Genomic DNA, 17,306 nt, shown 5'->3' with positions numbered 1-17,306 from the left:
CACATTGAAAAGAAATAAAGACAGAAATTGCTGAAAACAATACATTAAAACAGGATTTTACCTTTTGTGTATCAAAAATATTTATGGTAAAATCAAATATTTACATTGATGTTCAGTAAGTATTACTGTACAAACTACTACAACTTGAAAAACAGTAATAAATAGCATAAATAAACAAATAAACCCTTTAATGCTTGTGGAGGCAAAGTTTGCAATGTAAACCCCATAAAAAACTCATCTTTGAACTTGCATTATTGTCTTTAGAGAAAGAAGCCACATGAGAGAATACAGCAACATAGTTCTCTTGATGATAATGAACTCAGACTCAAGTGAAGCAACGCGTTAGTTCATGCAGGACACGAAAGTCATAGGCCACAGCTGTAATCAGCTGACAGCCACTGAGTGAATGAGCACACCCCATCAGTCTCGCACCAATCACAGCCATCCACACCTCGAGGCGGACCATTTAAATATGACTCCCACCTACACTAACATCTCTCCAACATTGTTCACACTGCTGCTGGTAAAACTTGCCTCCACCACCCCAGCCTCCACCTTTCTGGTTCAAGGTCTGACCATGGCTCTCGGGTCAATCTGCATTTCTTGTCCTGTTCAGCCCACTCTTGGGGGTTTCGCATTACGCTCCCTATTTTAGCTCAGCATGCTGCTGGCTAATCCAGGGAGCATCTAGAGTGGAGCCTCCAGCGCCAAGTTGAACTGTATTCCATTTGTTGCAATAAATGGTTTAATCTGTGATGAAAGTGTTCATGACTCAACTGGATTTATTGATGGTAGAATAGATTACAGAGTTGTCGTTCTCTCCTGCTGCAGACCTGACGAGAAAATGAAAGTATTAATGAATATTAATCAAACTGCAACCGGGCAGTGCCAACGTCCTCTGAGGACCCTGCTATATGAGTCATTCCTGTGACCATCCTAATGATGACAAGAGGATATTCAGATGATAATTCAAAATGTTTCACACTTTATTTTAGATGGAAGTGAATGAGATGGATTTTTTTCCCCTGTGAAGGTCAAAGGTATTATTTCATAAAATGGTTCAAACATACAGTGTGTACTTTACATGTGACACTACTAAGCCACTCTGTAGTGTTGTGATGAGGTCAGCATTTGAACAGTAAACCCACCTGGAGTCCTGTGGTGCATTGCTGTTTTTCCTATGACGTGGAGGACCGGGGTTTCTGGGTTTGATGGTCACTGTTGAGTAGGTAGCCTCGGCTTCATGAAAAGTGTTGACCTGAGAGAAGATGAGTCAATTCATTCAAAATGTGCAGACATTTGATTGTTGTGAATGAAATGATGTAGTTTAAGTATTCATGTTTGTGCTCCACGTTTACATCATCCTCTTTGTTTGAGTTCCTGTATGAAGAAGGAGTGAAGTCCGGAGCAACTGGAGCAGGTGAAGGAGATGACGGGAACCTGTGGATGTTGACATGAACACTGTTTGATGGCTCTTCACTGGATGATAAGGTGGAGCCTCTTCCACTAAACTGAGAGTCAGCCTGGAGGTAACACAACAGAAGTCAACAGGTTTTCTTTTACATGTGCTTGTAATTCAACTAGAATCTCAGTGTCAGTATCGTATCATTGTGCAAAATAGGTTAACATTAAGGTTAGTATGAAAAATCAATTATACAGAAATAACCACAGAACAAAAATAATACGTCATAATGAAAAAGATCGCCATTTATATGCCCCATTTAAAGGTTTTTGTCAGTGCTGCGCTATTCCTGAAGGAGTCATTCATGAGTTGGATGTACTCACTTTCTTCTCTGCATGGGTCTTTTGCTTCATCCTATCAAGATGACAAAAATAAATGAATAAAAAATACAAGAGAGCCCACTGAGAACAGAGTGGAGTGTCCTACATGTTGCTCAATCTTGCAGCGTCACATTTTACAGAAGTTACCACACTCGGTATCTTCACTAACCACAGTTCTTTTTCACTGTGTAAAAGGTGTCAGCATTTTGCCTAATCATGGAGGAAGTGGATAAAAGTAGCATCATGAATTACATGCAGTATGTAGCTATGACACCACTAGGCATGACAGATCAACAAAGTTACACCACATCTGGAAGAATGTTAAAGAAAGTACATATAAGTCAGCATAATGATCAGTCAGTCAGTCACACTTCTTCTTTGTCATCGACTTACCAGAAGAAAAGAAGAAGGAGAAAAAAAGTCATAAAAAGGGCAACTCCAATGCCAGACAGGACTTGGACAGACAGGCTGACTGTGAAGAAACACATAAAAAGTTAGATTACTGTTGGAAGGTTGGAAATATGTGATATAAATAAGCACGTCTGCCTTGTTCTGCTAAGATATAGCAGTAGTTGATAAAGATGAGATGCAAATACAATTAACAGTATACCAATTATACTTTTGACAGTGAAGTGACACAAACCATTGTCCTTTCCCACTGTCAGCAGCACCTCCGGGGCGTTGTTCTCCCCCAGACTGTTCCTGGCCTGGCAGAGGTAGAGTCCGGTGTGGGATGTTTCCACAGAGGGAATAGACAGCACCTGTCCTGAGCCCACCTGCAGCAGCTGGGAGCTGGAGCTGGGAGAAGAGCTGGAGGTGGGAGAATCTGTTCTCTTGTACCAGGTATAGCTATCAGCTGCAGGGTTAGCAACACTGCTGCACGTCAGATTCACACTGCTGCCCTCCATAACATTTGCTGGATCCATTGAAACTGTTATGTTCATTGGAAGGTCTGAAAAAAAGTGCAACAGTTTTATTAAGTTATTCTTGTAATACTATCAATAAGAGCCCCCTGGTTGAGAAGTAAAGGTGAATTTTAGGGGTCACATGAAAACTTGAGTAATAAAGTAGATGTTTGAAAAGGTAAAAGAGGAAGAAAACACACACATATATACATTTCCAGACTTGGATTTTGTTTTTGTTTGTGAAATATTGCTTTCTGTCTCTAATAGAGGCATCTGAGACATGGAAAATCACTATTTGGTTACACTGCTCGCAACTAAATGCCACAGCCTGTGAATAAAGATCACAATTTGACATTCCTTCATTTTAAGGCCTCACAAGGAGCCACTTGAAGTTTAGAGCACTCATTAGCCTGCAATGTTTCTGACGTATCACTTCCTTCCCCTGAAACTTTCACAATCTGTCATGGGTGAACATTTTGAAACATCAGTGTATTTTTCCTTGAGTCTTGATAAATTGATGACATCAATCTTGAACGTAGCATGAAAACTGAATCTTTTGTCTGAGCTGGTATTCACAGCACAATATGAGAAACAAGTCAACACACACACATACAAGACTGCTCAGTGCAACATCTCAGCACACTCACACTGGACATCAAGGTTAACCACGTCAGAGTTAATCAATTTGGCGCGCCCCCGGGTGATATTATTCCAGGCCTGACAGTAGTAGCGTCCGCTGTGGCTGGGCTGGATGACAGCGATGGTGTGACTTTGCCCTGAACTGACGAACTGTCCGTCCCTGAACAGGCTGTATCTACTCTGTGCCAATGGTGGGTTGGCATCACTGCTGCAGCTGAAAGTCACTGAGCTTCCATTGACAACCTCTCTTGATGGACTCACTGACAATCTTACATTACTGGGGGCATCTGATGGAGAGAAGAGAAGCACGTTTAGACAGAGAATTAGCAAATTCACTTTGATGAGCAACGTGATGAGAAAGAAAAACAAGCTGTGATTTGAGAATGTCCCAGTGTGAAGACAAATACAAAATTGTATTCCAACTTATCTGTTGAGTTCATTGTTATTATTATTATTATTTATCTCACAATAGTGTGACATCTCTACGACACAGCCCGAAAATAAATGTTTTCTTGGTAATACTAATAAGGAGATGTGAACACAAGGGAGGACACAAGTTTCATGATAACTTTTAGATATGGGAAATCTGCATCCTCTAATACAGCAATAGACCTTTTTCACTGAAGACATTCTGACGTGTCGCCATAGGAAAAGCACAGGTGTAAATATTCAAATTTAAAAAGTCAGGGTCTTGATATTGTACATACTGCCTCACTGTCACATGTGCTGTTAGAGTATAACAAAGGAATGTCTGCTGGGAAAAAGGACAAAAAGTTGAGTGTTTATTATTTTTATTAGTAATGTACTCACATTGAACATTCAGAACCACAGAGGCAGATCTGATTGTCTCCTGTCCTTGTAAAGCGCAGTGGTACCACCCAGCATCCTCTCTGCTGGCCCGGAAGACTGACTTTGTTACTGGTTGTCCATCTCTGAACCAGACAATGGGCATCTCTGTGGGACAACCTGAGGTACAGGTCAGTCTGACACTTTTTCCTTCTGTCACAGTGCTCGGCTTCACAACCGTGGACAACTCTGATCCAGAGACAGAAACATATTTATTTTATTCAAATCATTTCAATTCAGGAGAGAGATTTTTTTTGCTGTTTGTGTTTTTGTTTTTATAAAGATTTTACCTGTAACAACCAATCTAGCAGACCCTTCGCTGTTCCAGCTGCCAAATTTTGTCGCAAAACTAAAAGCGTACCATCCTCCATCATCATATTGCACATTGTTGATCTTCAGACTACAGTCACTTCTACGGTCACCTACATATTCAAAGTGGTTTGGGGGTGAAGGGAGTAGATGAAGAGGCGGCCAATGGCCAGATGCAGGCTGGTATTTATACCAGGAAAATGAAGTAACAATATAAGCTGAAGGATAGTCATATTCGCACTTTATAACAACAGATGTCCCTCTTAAAGCACATTGATCTTTGAAGGTCACCCTCCAGTTCCCACTCCAGGCACCTTTAGTGAAAAATAAAATAAGTGTTTTATCAATATCATCAGTCATTATTATTATAATCAGAATGAGTTACAGAACGTTACTGAACATTTGGTAATAAAGTGACTACAAATGACTAAAAACTCAAAGGAGACAGTATTAAATGTATTTATTTTTTATTATTAAAGTAGCATTATTAAGACAAAATGTGTTTCCTTACCTGGCATTACAACCAGAATAATCAGAATCCAGCTTTCCATTATTATTAAACTCATCCTGTAACACAGTTCATTACTGTTCAGTCAGCACATAGATAAATGTTAAAAAAACAGATATGTTGCTTATAAAGTTTATTGTAATAGCACTCACCGACTAAAGCAAGCAGACTTATTCCTTTGTAAATTCTAGGAGGTAATTTTTGTTCATTTTTTAGTGAGTGAAAAGCAGAAGTGGGAGGTTGACTCCTCCCTGGTTCCTGTCAGCGACCAGTCACCCATAGATTACAGAGACTTTCGATTACACAAATTTAGAATTTTTTTTTTTTTAATGATCTGAGCCTGAACATACACATGTACACGATTATGCAAAGTAGCTGGGATGTGAGGTCATACACAACACACATGCTCAGTATCCAGCATCACACAGTTGTCTCACATTGTCATCACCAACATCTTTGTCCACTGGGTGGTGTTACTGGACTGTGCATCAGATGTAAAAGTGCACATCATTAGTGAGTATTAAAATTACTACATACTGTAAATGTGCCTGATTTATAAACACCACTTTTAAGTAGATGATATGATTTTATGAGTGAGTTTCTTGTTTTAGCTTACTGTGTTGACCTCTGAATTTTTCACTCTCACTACCTGTGGAAATTTTTTGCTGCATTTTGCACCATTACACTACAGTTGCTATTAATATTAACTTGTGACTTCTGAGACTCTCACTTCCCTCAGGTGTTCCGTTCTCTAACAGGAAATGTCACTAAAACATGCGACATTGACACATTTATTGCTCCAAACATTTCCTCAGCAACAGAGAAACCATTTCAAAAAAAGAAAAAGGTTAAAGTTTGATTGATTTGTTTGACATTGATTGATGTAATTTAAATATAATGAATTAGGCTGATGAGTCAGCATCACTGTCTAATTGTTTTTGTCAAGGACAACCCTTTCTGCCAGCAGTTCATAACGTTAATGTCAGTCACTATCATTTTGAAATTTGAAATTGCCAACATGCAGTCATATTCATTTGACGATGAGCACACCAACCGACCAATGTAGAAACACTGGTGAGCTGATCAGCGTCATTGTGGGAATTGTTAAACGCAGAGAATCAGTGTAACCCACAGTCATTTGTAATCACAGGAGAGGAAATAATCATTAACATACAAAGACATAATCAGGCTGATTAAATAGATTTTTGTGGGAGTAAATTCTTTGCAATAGATTTATTTGCATTACAAAAATGTCAAATCATTTTTAGCTGTAATTATTAATAATTATTATTACCTGTAAAATAGAAAAACAAAAAAGAATGACAAAAGATGACAAAAAAGAATAAGGGAAGCAAGAGAAAGATAACATTTAATACTCAAATTAGTAGTCTGCTATGAATTTAATGCAGGGAAAAAACAACTTTCTAAATAACAAAACAAATACTGTCAGAACCCCTTGTCTTATTAGACATGTCCAGCATACCAAAACATTTAAATCACATTAACTGATGTGAAATCAGTTGGTATAGCATATGTTTGGTTGATTGAAAATCATTTTTTAAAATTTAATTGGTGATTGTGAACTATAAAACTTGCAACATTCACTCAAGCTACAAGGTTTGCTATTTTTGTCTTCAGTGTAACAAACCAAGGCAACAAACTGGCATTACTGCTGATTTAGCTTATTCTACATAAAAATGGAAAGACTGATTTCAGCATTAGCATTAGCCATCAAAAAAGCCCATAAGCTATGTACTGTACAGTAGAAGGTTTATGAATACAGTGATGTGTCAAATAGTTCATATTCAGTATAGATGTCAAATAATGCTCTACATGTTTTCCCCACTAATATGTTTTGTATGGGAGACAATGAAATTTGAATGCAAATGATCATTACTATAGCATCACTGTAGCAACCAGTCATATTGTTTAATCCACATATAGTTGTTTGGAAAGTTTGGACTCAATTATAATCTAAAAAGCAACAGTAGATATAGATTTTGCTGTGGATAGGGATGCAAGCAAAAATGACTATCACTGTTGATGTTATTTTTTTAAAACTTTTTCTTCATATGACTTGATCAGGCAGCAAACTGAGGTCAGACGCATAGAAAAAAGGGAAAGACATGCAACACAGTTCAGCAGCAGGACCGCATGTTGCCTTTGCAGTCTGGTGATCCGTGGACAACCTATAACAACATGTCCGACCCAGAGCAGCGTAAGGCATCTTCAGAGTTCACTCGGGCTTGTCCCACAATCCTGATAGGAGGATAGAATAGGAGCAATGTGACTGAGTCACATGCAGAAAAGGAAGGAGGAATAGAGGAAAAAATAGAAAAGAATAGTATTAAAATTTTATTGCAATCTGTGATTGGTTGGGTTTAATTTTACTTGCTCCTTTCTTACTTACTAGTCTGTTGTTGCACCACACTCAGCTTATTTTATTTTCTCCTTTATTTTAAGTAATATTCAGTGGCACATCTTTGCTAAATTACTGTATGGATGCAAAGTATCAGAACCTTCTATCACCTCATAGTCAGTTTGTGTCAGATATGAAAAATTGGATGATTAGGACAATCCTACATTTGGCCTGTGTACACTTTGTATTAGAGACCAGTCCAACAAAAGAATACAGAGCAGCAACAAGACTAGACCTGATTGTACTTCAAATGTTTTAAAGAGACAACAGTTAAAGCGGCAAAGCGTCATACCTGAGGGGTCGTTTCCTCCAGGTCAGTGGCGAGTCTGGGGCAGTAAAGTGTAAACAACTTTGGAAGAATCCTTTGTTTTTTTATCACCACCCACTGGCAGATTGTGGACCTGCACCTGGTCGACACTAAATCAACATCAATGACAAACAACAACCACATGAGTCCATCTTGACATCTGACTCAGATGAAATCATAAGGTCTTCATTTGGCTCCAGACGCTAATTTTTTTTTTGTAAAAATGTTTTCCATGTTCAAAACTGGAACAAGACTTTTATTGTCCTCTAGTAAACATGAGATGGAGATCGCAGAAGAAAGAGAGGAAAAGGCGAAGAGTGGACAGAGCCAAGGGAAGAAAGAGACTCAAGAGAAGGTGACGACAGGAGAATAGAGAAGAAAGAAGAATGGAGATGGTAATAAGACAATAGTTGTAAAATAAATTTCACTATATTGCTGAGGCTGTCAACAGAACTGTAGGGAGACAGATGGTGTGAATAAAGAAAAGAGAATGAAAAGAGAGTTCAAAAATAAAAATGGCTGAAGGAAAGCAAAATAAGCTAAAATTGGTCAAAGAGAGAGAGGGGAGGTGGAGGCAGAGGATTGTACCTGGACAACCTGGAGTAGTGGACAGTGATGTAGTTGGGGGCAGGGCTGTGAGTTTCAACTTCTGTGATTGGTGGAGCATCTTTAAGAGGAACGATGGTGGGGTGGGAGCTGTCACTCAAGTCATCTGGCTCTTCCTGCACACACACAAACACAAACACATCCAGTTGTTGTCTCCCCCCACACACAGTTATATAAGTGTCTCGAATTGTGTACTGAGCTGCTTACTGGTATGTCGCACATCTTGCCCTTTCTCACTGGGAAGGTCTGCTGGGCTGACTCATAGAACATGGTGTCAGCTGTCACTGACGGACGCTGGGGTCACACACACAGAGAATAACAATGGCACATCAGTGTTTGCTTTGTCTTTTGAACTGCTGCAGTATATACAGATAAAGCAAAAAACTGAAGCTGTTGAGTCATTTCAAGATGAATGAGAAACAATAAAACAATAATAACTGTACCTTGTTTGCTATTTCTACAGACTCCATGTCCACTCTGTGCATGTTCTTACTGTGAGGGCACAGAGGAAATGATCAAAAACACAACTTAGTGATGAAATCCATCATACAACTGGCTGATCAGTCATCAACCCCAAATAAAACACCAACATGGAAACAAAGTAAAATATTTTTGTGTGCATTTAATGTGTCACAATCAAACAGGAATGGTATGTAGGATGGACAATTATCTTGCCTCCAGTCTTTAATACCAAAAATAATCAATTTTTTTATTGTGACATGAATTTTTTATAGCTATTTTTTATAGTGCTGGCAGGTCTAGCTTATTAATTATCCTTTTTACACATTATATTTAATTGTAATACAGTAAATACATGAAAATGATACATATAGCATCCTGTATAGTATTTGACTTTATTTCTGTGTTTGATTTGTTTCAATGAAGGACTTTTTAATCTTCCATAAAAAGAGCCAGAAAACAAAGAAATAACGCTGAGTTCAAAATGAAGCTACAATATACATTCCTTCTGAATCCATGACAAAAATTAACATTAAAATTATGTAGAAAAATACAAAAATAGCAGGATACCACAGTGTGCTTTCTGTCACCTGATCATAATGGCCACAGTCAGAGTGATGAGCCCAGCAGACACGCCTACTGCTGACGCCAAGGCAATCACCTTAAGACGACCTAGGAAATCATGGATGAGAGAATACACAAGATCAATAAAAATAGAAAAGTAGTGATGTAAAAGACCAAAGTCGAAATAAAAATAGATGCAGAGAAAACGAGGAACGGGAAAAGAGCTGTGCATCATCTTGTAGGCATCTAGACTTGTGTCTTGTGTTTCCAGTTCTGATTTCAAAACTTAACTCCACTTCTTCGGCTGTCTAGACTCAAATAGTAGTTTTCCACAACACCTCATCAGCTCCTCGCTCATAGTGAGAGGGCTTTACATGACTCACCATGACTCATAGAAAAACAGAAAATCATGAGACCATACACAATAAAGACCAGAGCCCAGACCTCCTGCTGGGATAGTGACAAGGAGGTTTCATCACTCATCATTTTAAACACAGAGGGACTCATAAAAATATCTCTCCTCTAATCTCAGATGAGCACTTGAAACTTAATTTTTCTGGTCATTGTCCGAGATAATCAGAAACATAGATTTTTAAAAAGGGGGCCGGGGTGTTTCACTAAGCTTATCAATGACACCTCATCTCTTCAATAACACTTTGAAAAGTGACAGTGGCATGCATTATGACTCAAAAGTCATTTCACAACCCACTACAGTAAATGAATGTCAGAAAACAGCTGTGAGCAAAGATGGACCACAATGGCTTCCAGACTGAGTGTGAATATAACTCAGACACCTTCACAACTCATGAAAATCACCACATTAAAAATTCCATTGTAAACCATTTCTGTCTCAGAGGTTGCTATACAGCTGCAGCATGAAGTCGCCTCATTTTGTGTGTCAAAATAGTGTCAAAAAAGTTCACTATTAAAGTAGAAATCAATTACAGCTTCATGCAAACAAACACCAATGTTGCTACTTTCTGTTGATAGCAGAACATTCAGCATAACTGCTTCATAAATGTTTTTATGTTTTATGTTCATCTGTTGGTCCACCTAGTGTAGGGTAAATCTTTCCAAGGAAATATTGGCTAGTGTTCATGGAGTATGCATTTTACATAACAGCATCTGGAATTGACAGAACTCAACTTAAAAGGAGCAGCAACAGCCACCATGGCTAAACACAGATTTCTACTTACCTAAAAAGGGTGTCAGCAGAAAATATGGTGAAGAACTGTCCATTTTGTTTGATTGCCAAATGATTTCAAGGGAAACACCATAGCGTTCATGGCTAAACATTCAGTAAGAGTCAGCTGCTAGCAGTACTTAGGTACAACATTGTTTCGAGCTACATGCTTACATGCCACAATGACAATGCTAATACATCAAGTTTAGGAGACAGATGTTTCCTATGTTTTCCATCTAGTTTAATGTATTATCATGCTAACATTTTCTAATTAATGCTAAACTGAATGTTCAATAAGCCAATAAGATTGTCATTAGTTTTGTGGGTTATCATCAAAAAACTAGACCCTCCTTAATGGCATCTTGAGTCCAATCTGAGTCCACATTTCATGGCAACTCAAAAACTAAGTGAACTAGAGGAATGTCTGTACAAAATTAATTTGGCCTGAAGTTGATAAGTGGCCGACATTTACAGAAACAAACAAAAAAGACTCTCCTATTTTCCTAAAACACACACACAGACAGACAGACAGACAGACAGACAAGAAGTCTGATAGAAAAAGAAGTAGTCATGAATCATGATTCATGAATCCTTGTGTACCTCTGACTCGTACAGTGAGGACAGGAGAACTATGGACTCCGATTCGATTCCTGGCCTCACAGTAGTACTGACCGCTCTCTCCAGGGCTGACCTCAGAGAACGTGAAGACAGGAACGGACCTGGTGCCCCACGCTGCATGATAGAGCACAAAAAGGGAGGAGACCCACTTACTGTTTCAGATAGTGTTGGAGGATACAGACCGACAGATGGAGCATCACACCTTCCTGACTACAAACATTTACCACAGGTTATAGAGTATATAATGTTAACCTTTAGTGGAACCACATTTTTATGATGCTAACATTGAATAGAGCCCCCGTCCGTGGCTAAGCGGTGCCATGTGAAGTTGTCTACTGCTGGGTTGGCCTGACTGCTGCAGGTCAAGGTCAAAGGTCGGCCAGCATCCACCACACTAGAAGGACGAGCCAGAACTGAAGTGTTCTTGGGAGGATCTGGAGTGAAAATAAAAAGAAAGACAGTTTTGTTTCTATACAGGCTTTTTAAAAAATGTAAATTGTGTTCTGCAACTCCAGTGTGATAATAATTCAGATGAAGTAAAAAGAAACTGGAGAATGGAAAAGGTGAATGTCTGGAGAAACTGTAGTTTGAGGGAGTTTGTGGGACCCTCTACTTACTTACACAGCACAGTGAGTGTTGCAGTATGTGAGGTTTGGTATCCTAGTCGGTTCCATGCTGTGCAGTAGTACTGACCAGCGTGGTGAGCACGCACTGATGGGAAAGTCAGGTTCTGGATGGTTCCTTTAGCCAACACCTGGTCACCTAGGATGCGATACCAAGCATATCTGCAGGAGAGATGATGGTGCAGATGATGATGACAGTGATGATGATGATGTTGATGAAAATGATTCATAGGACTGAATCCTAATTTACAAAACCTCAAAAATAGTGAAAGACTGATTGACAAGAAAACACAGATGGGTAGATGGAATAATAGGATGGGATAAATAAGAAGATAGTTAGAAATAATCATAATCACTTGTGCAATAATTATGATAATGGTAACAATATTGGCTATATTATCTTCATACCTGCTGGCTGGAGGGTGGGCGTGGCTGACACAGCTGAGGTTTACATATGAGCCTTCTCTGATGTCACCAGGAGGGCTCACCACCACACGTGTGGATTTTGGAGAGTCTAAACAGAGAGATGGAGAGAAAAACAGTGACAGTGAGCAGCAGCAGTCCCTTTAAGTGAGCAACTTAACTTAGTTTTTTTTCTATGTTCAACAAACAATTAAAACATTGTGATATTTCATAAATTATGTATAAACAAATATTGATAAGATATGTTGAAGGTCACTCTGTTTACAACCTTTGAAAATGATTACAGTATTTATTTTAAATCTATAACAAAACTGCAGTATAAACATGGTTTAAGATTATATGACCAGATGACAGTATATACTGTATGCATATTTCTTTATTTTATCTATTATTTTTTGATTTAGATTTTAAATACTCTTCCATTGGATTCCAGCCCAATTAAACCAGCTTCATGCTACATTATGTTTTAAGCAAAGCGGAAGTGTGAAAAATCAGCAGACAGATATCTCTTCAGTTCCCCTTGACTTTCACTTCCTGATGAATCCAGATGACAGAATATTCCCATTATTACAACATCTTAAAATAGGAGCTATTGCCTAACCAGTTTAACCTAGACTGCCCTCTGACAGAGACAACATGACCCAATAAAGAGGCACTGAACCCAAAAGGAGTTTACTGTGTGAGCGTTTGAGACTCAAGATACCCTGCTTTTGACACCACTGATAGCACAACAAACTCACATGTCACATTGAGTAGCAGCGGTTTGGAGCGGTCGGTTCCCAGTGAATTGCGTGCGACACAGAAGTACTCTCCTCTGTCTGTGTATTTGAGTTGGGACAGGAGGAGCTGAGGCCTAAAACTGTCTGGGATGCTGCCACTCTCCATGTCTGAGAAGCCGACAAATACACATGCAGGTGAGCACACATATAAATTACCAACATATACCAAATATTGCTTGTGAGAGACAATCTGAAGAGTCTCTGAAGAAATCTGTATCCTGCTTTTTCAGATTTCATTCAAGGACCTTCAATTCACATGATGTGTCATTGTTATCAATCTACAGCTCACATCTACAACACAGTGCCTGAATATGTACAGTGTAGAGTTGTTGTGTTGGTAGCAGACCATGGTTACATGCTGTGCTGTACCTTTGAACCATGCAAAGCTCTCTACAGGCGGAGCTGCCTCACTACTGCAGGTCAGAGTGACCGATCCCCCCTCTGACACCTCCCCAACAGGAAAGACTGCTATGGAGGTGGAGCGAGGACCATCTGGAGAGGAGAGTGGGAGTGGGAGGGAGAGAAAAGAAATATATACAGTATGAGGAAGGAATAAAGAGAGCAGAATTATCAACAATTTGTTTGGATGTATATGAATAATGCAAAAAGAAAATCCAGTACACGCTATATTATTCATTTAAATAATTTGTCTGATATTTTAAGGCCTTCAAAGCCTGATCAATTTTGCCGAGACATAATTCATAAACTGATTTCCTACTGGAACATTTCAAATAAACAGCATTCAGAGTTTAAGCGACTCATGGTTTTGTATTGTCATACATCATGTACATTAACCCCTTCTTCTCAGATATGCTTTTTCTTTACCATCTGGAAAAAGCATGTGCGCTCCCATACATTTTTAACTCATTCATGTACATTATTTGCTTCCAGGGTTTTATTTTCCAACAGTAAAGCACATCAGAGTGATATTTAGTATTCCAGATGCACTCTCCTGCAAGCATGTGAAGACAATAACATATGAGCAAGCACGTTTGGTGAAAACTGTCTCTTTGTCTGACTTGATTTATTAATTATGATTACTCACGTCCCAGCGCCAGAGAAAGAGACGGTGACTGTACATTCTGTGGTGGGATTGGTCGACAGGTGTACTCTCCAACATGCTGAAGGTCAAAGCGGTTGATAATCATCCATTTCTCATAGGAACCAAGGTTTAGTCCATTCCTGTGTGCAGAGCATCACATCATATCTGTAGTGGGTTTTTTTCAATTTTACTGATACAAAAGGTTTAGAGCTGCTCTTTTGGTGTCCCAGACCACATTAACATGTAACTCACCCACCTGTACAGAGCAAGGCTCCTTCCTGGAGCAGCACATCCTCTGGCCTGGCAGCCCACAAACACTGTCTCTCCAAAGCCAAACATGTTGGCTGGCCTGGCTGGATGAACCTGGACCTGGAGATCTGAAATACACAGACATTCACACCTGCATAAAAACCCTGACTGGGACCAGTACAGGACTGGATGGACCACATCACATTATTGTTGTCATAGCTCAGACACATGTCTTGATTTAAAAACATTTTTTTTATATTGTTTGTTTGTTTTATCCATTGTAAAGCGTCCTTTGGTTTGTGAAAGGCGCTATATAAATCACACCTATTATTATTATTATTATTATTATTATTATACCTGTTACAGCAAGTGTGATGGTGTCAGGAGAGGTCCATCTCCCCTGTGGTTGGTCTGTCTCAAATCTGAAGTGGTACTGGCCTGCATCACTCAGCTTGACACCCCGAATCTGGACTGAGCAGCTGGAATAGCTGCCCCCAATGTAGCTGTAACCCAGGATTCATTAATCATGCATTTATACATTATTTCACTTTTATGTCAGCTTCCAAAAAATCACTGTGTGTTTCTCCCACCGTGTGCGTCCGCGGTATGACAGGCTGACCTGGTTTGGGTCAGTGTGGTGGGTGAACTCTCTGCGTCCCTCTGCAGACACACGGAACCACATGACCCACTTCACAGTGTGGCCTGTGAAGTAAGAGGCAATAATGTCCAATCTGTCCATTCAAATGCATTCAGAATGATAATAATGCATGAATAATTGTCATGATGATAAAGGAAATCAATAATCAAGCATGAGTAAAAATGTAAACAGAATACAATGAGGATTTAGCTCTTGGAGCTTGGATACATATTCTATTTTCTGCATTTGATATCTTCATTTATCATAAAATGTTTCTGTAAATACAGTACAACAGTACAGCAAGTAATAAAATAATGTCAGGTATTTAAAGGAGAACTTTTACACATCAAAGTGTGTTTATAGGCCTCAAAAGATGTCACTTGAGTCAGTGGAGGTTGATGCTGAAGACCACATGTTTGAAAATGGAAAATAAATTTTGAGTTTTTGAGTACAGTGGTAAATAATAAAATTGAGTTATATTGTGGGCAATGTAGGCACAGTTCTCTGGACAAGGAAGAAGAAATCATGGAATAAACAAGACGACATTTCCAATTCTGCTACATCAATTCAGATTTTTTTCCACTTGTCCACCACGAGTCCCACAAGTCAATCAGTGTTTTAGGAATGTAATGCTTAATCTGAGGAGCACTCCTTTCAAACAATACATTTAAAAAATGCAATAAATAAATAAATAAATATGTATTGCATTGATACCTGATGGGTAGTCATATCGGCAGGGTAGAGTGACAGTTGTTCCTGCCCACACACAGATATCTCTTCTAGAAAATGACACACTCCACCTGCTCTGGATACCTGCATACAAGACACATATATTTACAGTCGACTGGGCAGAAGCACAGAAAGTGACATGGAGTAGTATGGACACAACATCATAAACATTAAGAAGCTTGACATGCCTAGACAAATATGTATGTATAGGCCTACACATGTAAAGTTAAAAATGACTCATACTAACACATATTAACATGTAACTACAGTACCTGTTCTCTAAAACTGTTGTTTCACATAAGGCATAGAAGCCACGTAAAGCATATCAAGCAGATTAATGACATATCATCTACACATCTTCACATTTTTCATTGCCTTTTCTATCAAAGACCAGCTCAGATTTCCAAACAAATTGATATAACCACTGACTTGCTGTTCACAAAATGCTTGACAAATAGGCAACTCAAATTGTAAGGAACACATACTTGGAGACTGAAATTGTACATTTCTACAGCACACACGGAAAAACTTTCCTTCAGTGTGGCCCCTTAGAGAAAAACTTGTCAAACCGCAGTTCTGCTCACATAAAGCGACGCATAAAATTGAAGCAGTGGGAATGAAGCTTGATGTGCAGCCATGGTGTCATCCTGTGCTGCTAACTGCCTGCCTGGGTGACTACCTTGCACAAAAGGCAATCAATACTTATAAATAACCTGAGTGTAAAGGCAAGGGCACCTGGCTGCAGAGCCTTATGAGCATAATGTATCCTATAAGTCAGTTAATCTTTAAAACAAACAACTGTTGTCACTTGTTTTACAGTATGTGCATGTGAAACATTTTGGATAGAGAAATCTGGAATAAAATAGAAATATCTGTCAATTCAAGCTCATCTCTCATCACCTGAACTAATATAAAAATAATTGCAGTTGTTGTTCAGTTCAGATTTTCACATATTAATGAAAAAAGTTTGAATTTCTAATGTATTTGAATGTTTCTCCTACCTGGTAAAGCTGAGAGGATGGTGCCCAGAACTAACGCACCTGCCAACATCTCCGCTGACACAAGCTCTGTAATGTCACCGGAGAAGGAGACAAGCAGCAGGAGACAGAGAGGTGAACATAACATTTATCGGAATAAACGCCATCTAGCTGAATAAATGAAAAAGCACTCACCCCTTAAAGTATCTTCATTCACCTCAGCCAGTCATACAGATTGAGACTTGTGTGATGCGTGCGACCCCAACAGTGATGAGGGTGATTTTTATAGTGATGAGAGCTGCACAGTGATCAGAATCAGGTGGTATGAGATGGGAGGAGGAGAGGACGGGGCAGAAGGAGGATGAAGAGGAAGAGGAAGTATATGTGCTTTTGCTTCAGCGACTTTCTCCATCTTCTATCTTTAAAAAAAAAAAAAAAAGTTTCTATTTTCCACTTCTCTGTCTGATCATTGTGCCTGTATTTAAGGTCAATGATCTGATGACTGATTTCCTATTTAGTCTCGCCTCACTGTGAAAATGTGACACAATGTGGTCATGTCTGTCTTATTTATATGTCTATTTATACTGAAAACAACCAGTGACCTAAGTCATAATCAAGCACTCTTGACCATTTATCTTGGAAAATGTTGGCCAATTTGTGTCATGTGTCCCACTGTCTCAAACAAGCATTAATTAATCAGCT

At 39.0% G+C, this 17,306-nt stretch overlaps 2 protein-coding genes and 1 long non-coding RNA gene across 3 annotated transcripts; all 3 read right to left on the bottom strand.

The window, feature by feature from the left end:
• Nucleotides 1-769: 769 nt before the first annotated feature.
• Nucleotides 770-1,506, bottom strand: LOC128366717 (uncharacterized). The gene is made up of 3 exons (XR_008321882.1): nt 1,359-1,506; nt 1,149-1,258; nt 770-833 (listed from the first exon to the last, which is right to left on the bottom strand). It is a non-coding gene; the product is annotated as an uncharacterized LOC128366717 (long non-coding RNA).
• A 12-nt stretch (nt 1,507-1,518) lies between these two features.
• LOC128366857 (B-cell receptor CD22-like) lies at nt 1,519-4,278 on the bottom strand. The gene is made up of 4 exons (XM_053327625.1): nt 4,137-4,278; nt 3,335-3,613; nt 2,426-2,734; nt 1,519-1,523 (listed from the first exon to the last, which is right to left on the bottom strand). Exons 1-4 carry the CDS (start codon nt 4,276-4,278, stop codon nt 1,519-1,521), a joined length of 735 nt encoding a protein of 244 aa, XP_053183600.1.
• Nucleotides 4,279-7,722: 3,444 nt separating this feature from the next.
• On the bottom strand, nt 7,723-16,677 carry si:dkey-33i11.1 (B-cell receptor CD22). The gene is made up of 17 exons (XM_053327624.1): nt 16,629-16,677; nt 15,613-15,711; nt 14,852-14,963; nt 14,619-14,764; nt 14,269-14,389; nt 14,016-14,152; nt 13,340-13,462; nt 12,932-13,078; nt 12,177-12,282; nt 11,767-11,930; nt 11,430-11,579; nt 11,128-11,259; nt 9,371-9,452; nt 8,765-8,813; nt 8,529-8,615; nt 8,304-8,437; nt 7,723-7,825 (listed from the first exon to the last, which is right to left on the bottom strand). Exons 1-17 carry the CDS (start codon nt 16,675-16,677, stop codon nt 7,723-7,725), a joined length of 1,941 nt encoding a protein of 646 aa, XP_053183599.1.
• Nucleotides 16,678-17,306: the final 629 nt, after the last annotated feature.

This window comes from Scomber japonicus, chromosome 10, assembly GCF_027409825.1.
Source record: "Scomber japonicus isolate fScoJap1 chromosome 10, fScoJap1.pri, whole genome shotgun sequence".
NCBI classification, from domain to species: Eukaryota; Metazoa; Chordata; class Actinopteri; order Scombriformes; family Scombridae; genus Scomber; species Scomber japonicus.
This window is presented reverse-complemented; position numbering and strand designations above follow the sequence as displayed.

Coding starts and splice junctions, on each gene's coding strand:
- LOC128366857 (XM_053327625.1), bottom strand. CDS start 4,278: ATGCCCATTGTCTGGTTCAGAGATGGACAACCAGTAACAAAGTCAGTC. Junction 3,614..4,136: donor TGTGGTTCTGAATGTTCAAT/GTGAGTACATTA, acceptor TCTCTCCATCAG/ATGCCCCCAGTAATGTAAGA. Junction 2,735..3,334: donor GGTTAACCTTGATGTCCAGT/GTGAGTGTGCTG, acceptor ACTTTTTTTCAG/ACCTTCCAATGAACATAACA.
- si:dkey-33i11.1 (XM_053327624.1), bottom strand. CDS start 16,677: ATGTTGGCAGGTGCGTTAGTTCTGGGCACCATCCTCTCAGCTTTACCA. Junction 14,964..15,612: donor CCGATATGACTACCCATCAG/GTATCAATGCAA, acceptor CTTACTTCACAG/GCCACACTGTGAAGTGGGTC. Junction 9,453..11,127: donor CCTCACTGTACGAGTCAGAG/GTACACAAGGAT, acceptor ATGATTTCCTAG/GTCGTCTTAAGGTGATTGCC.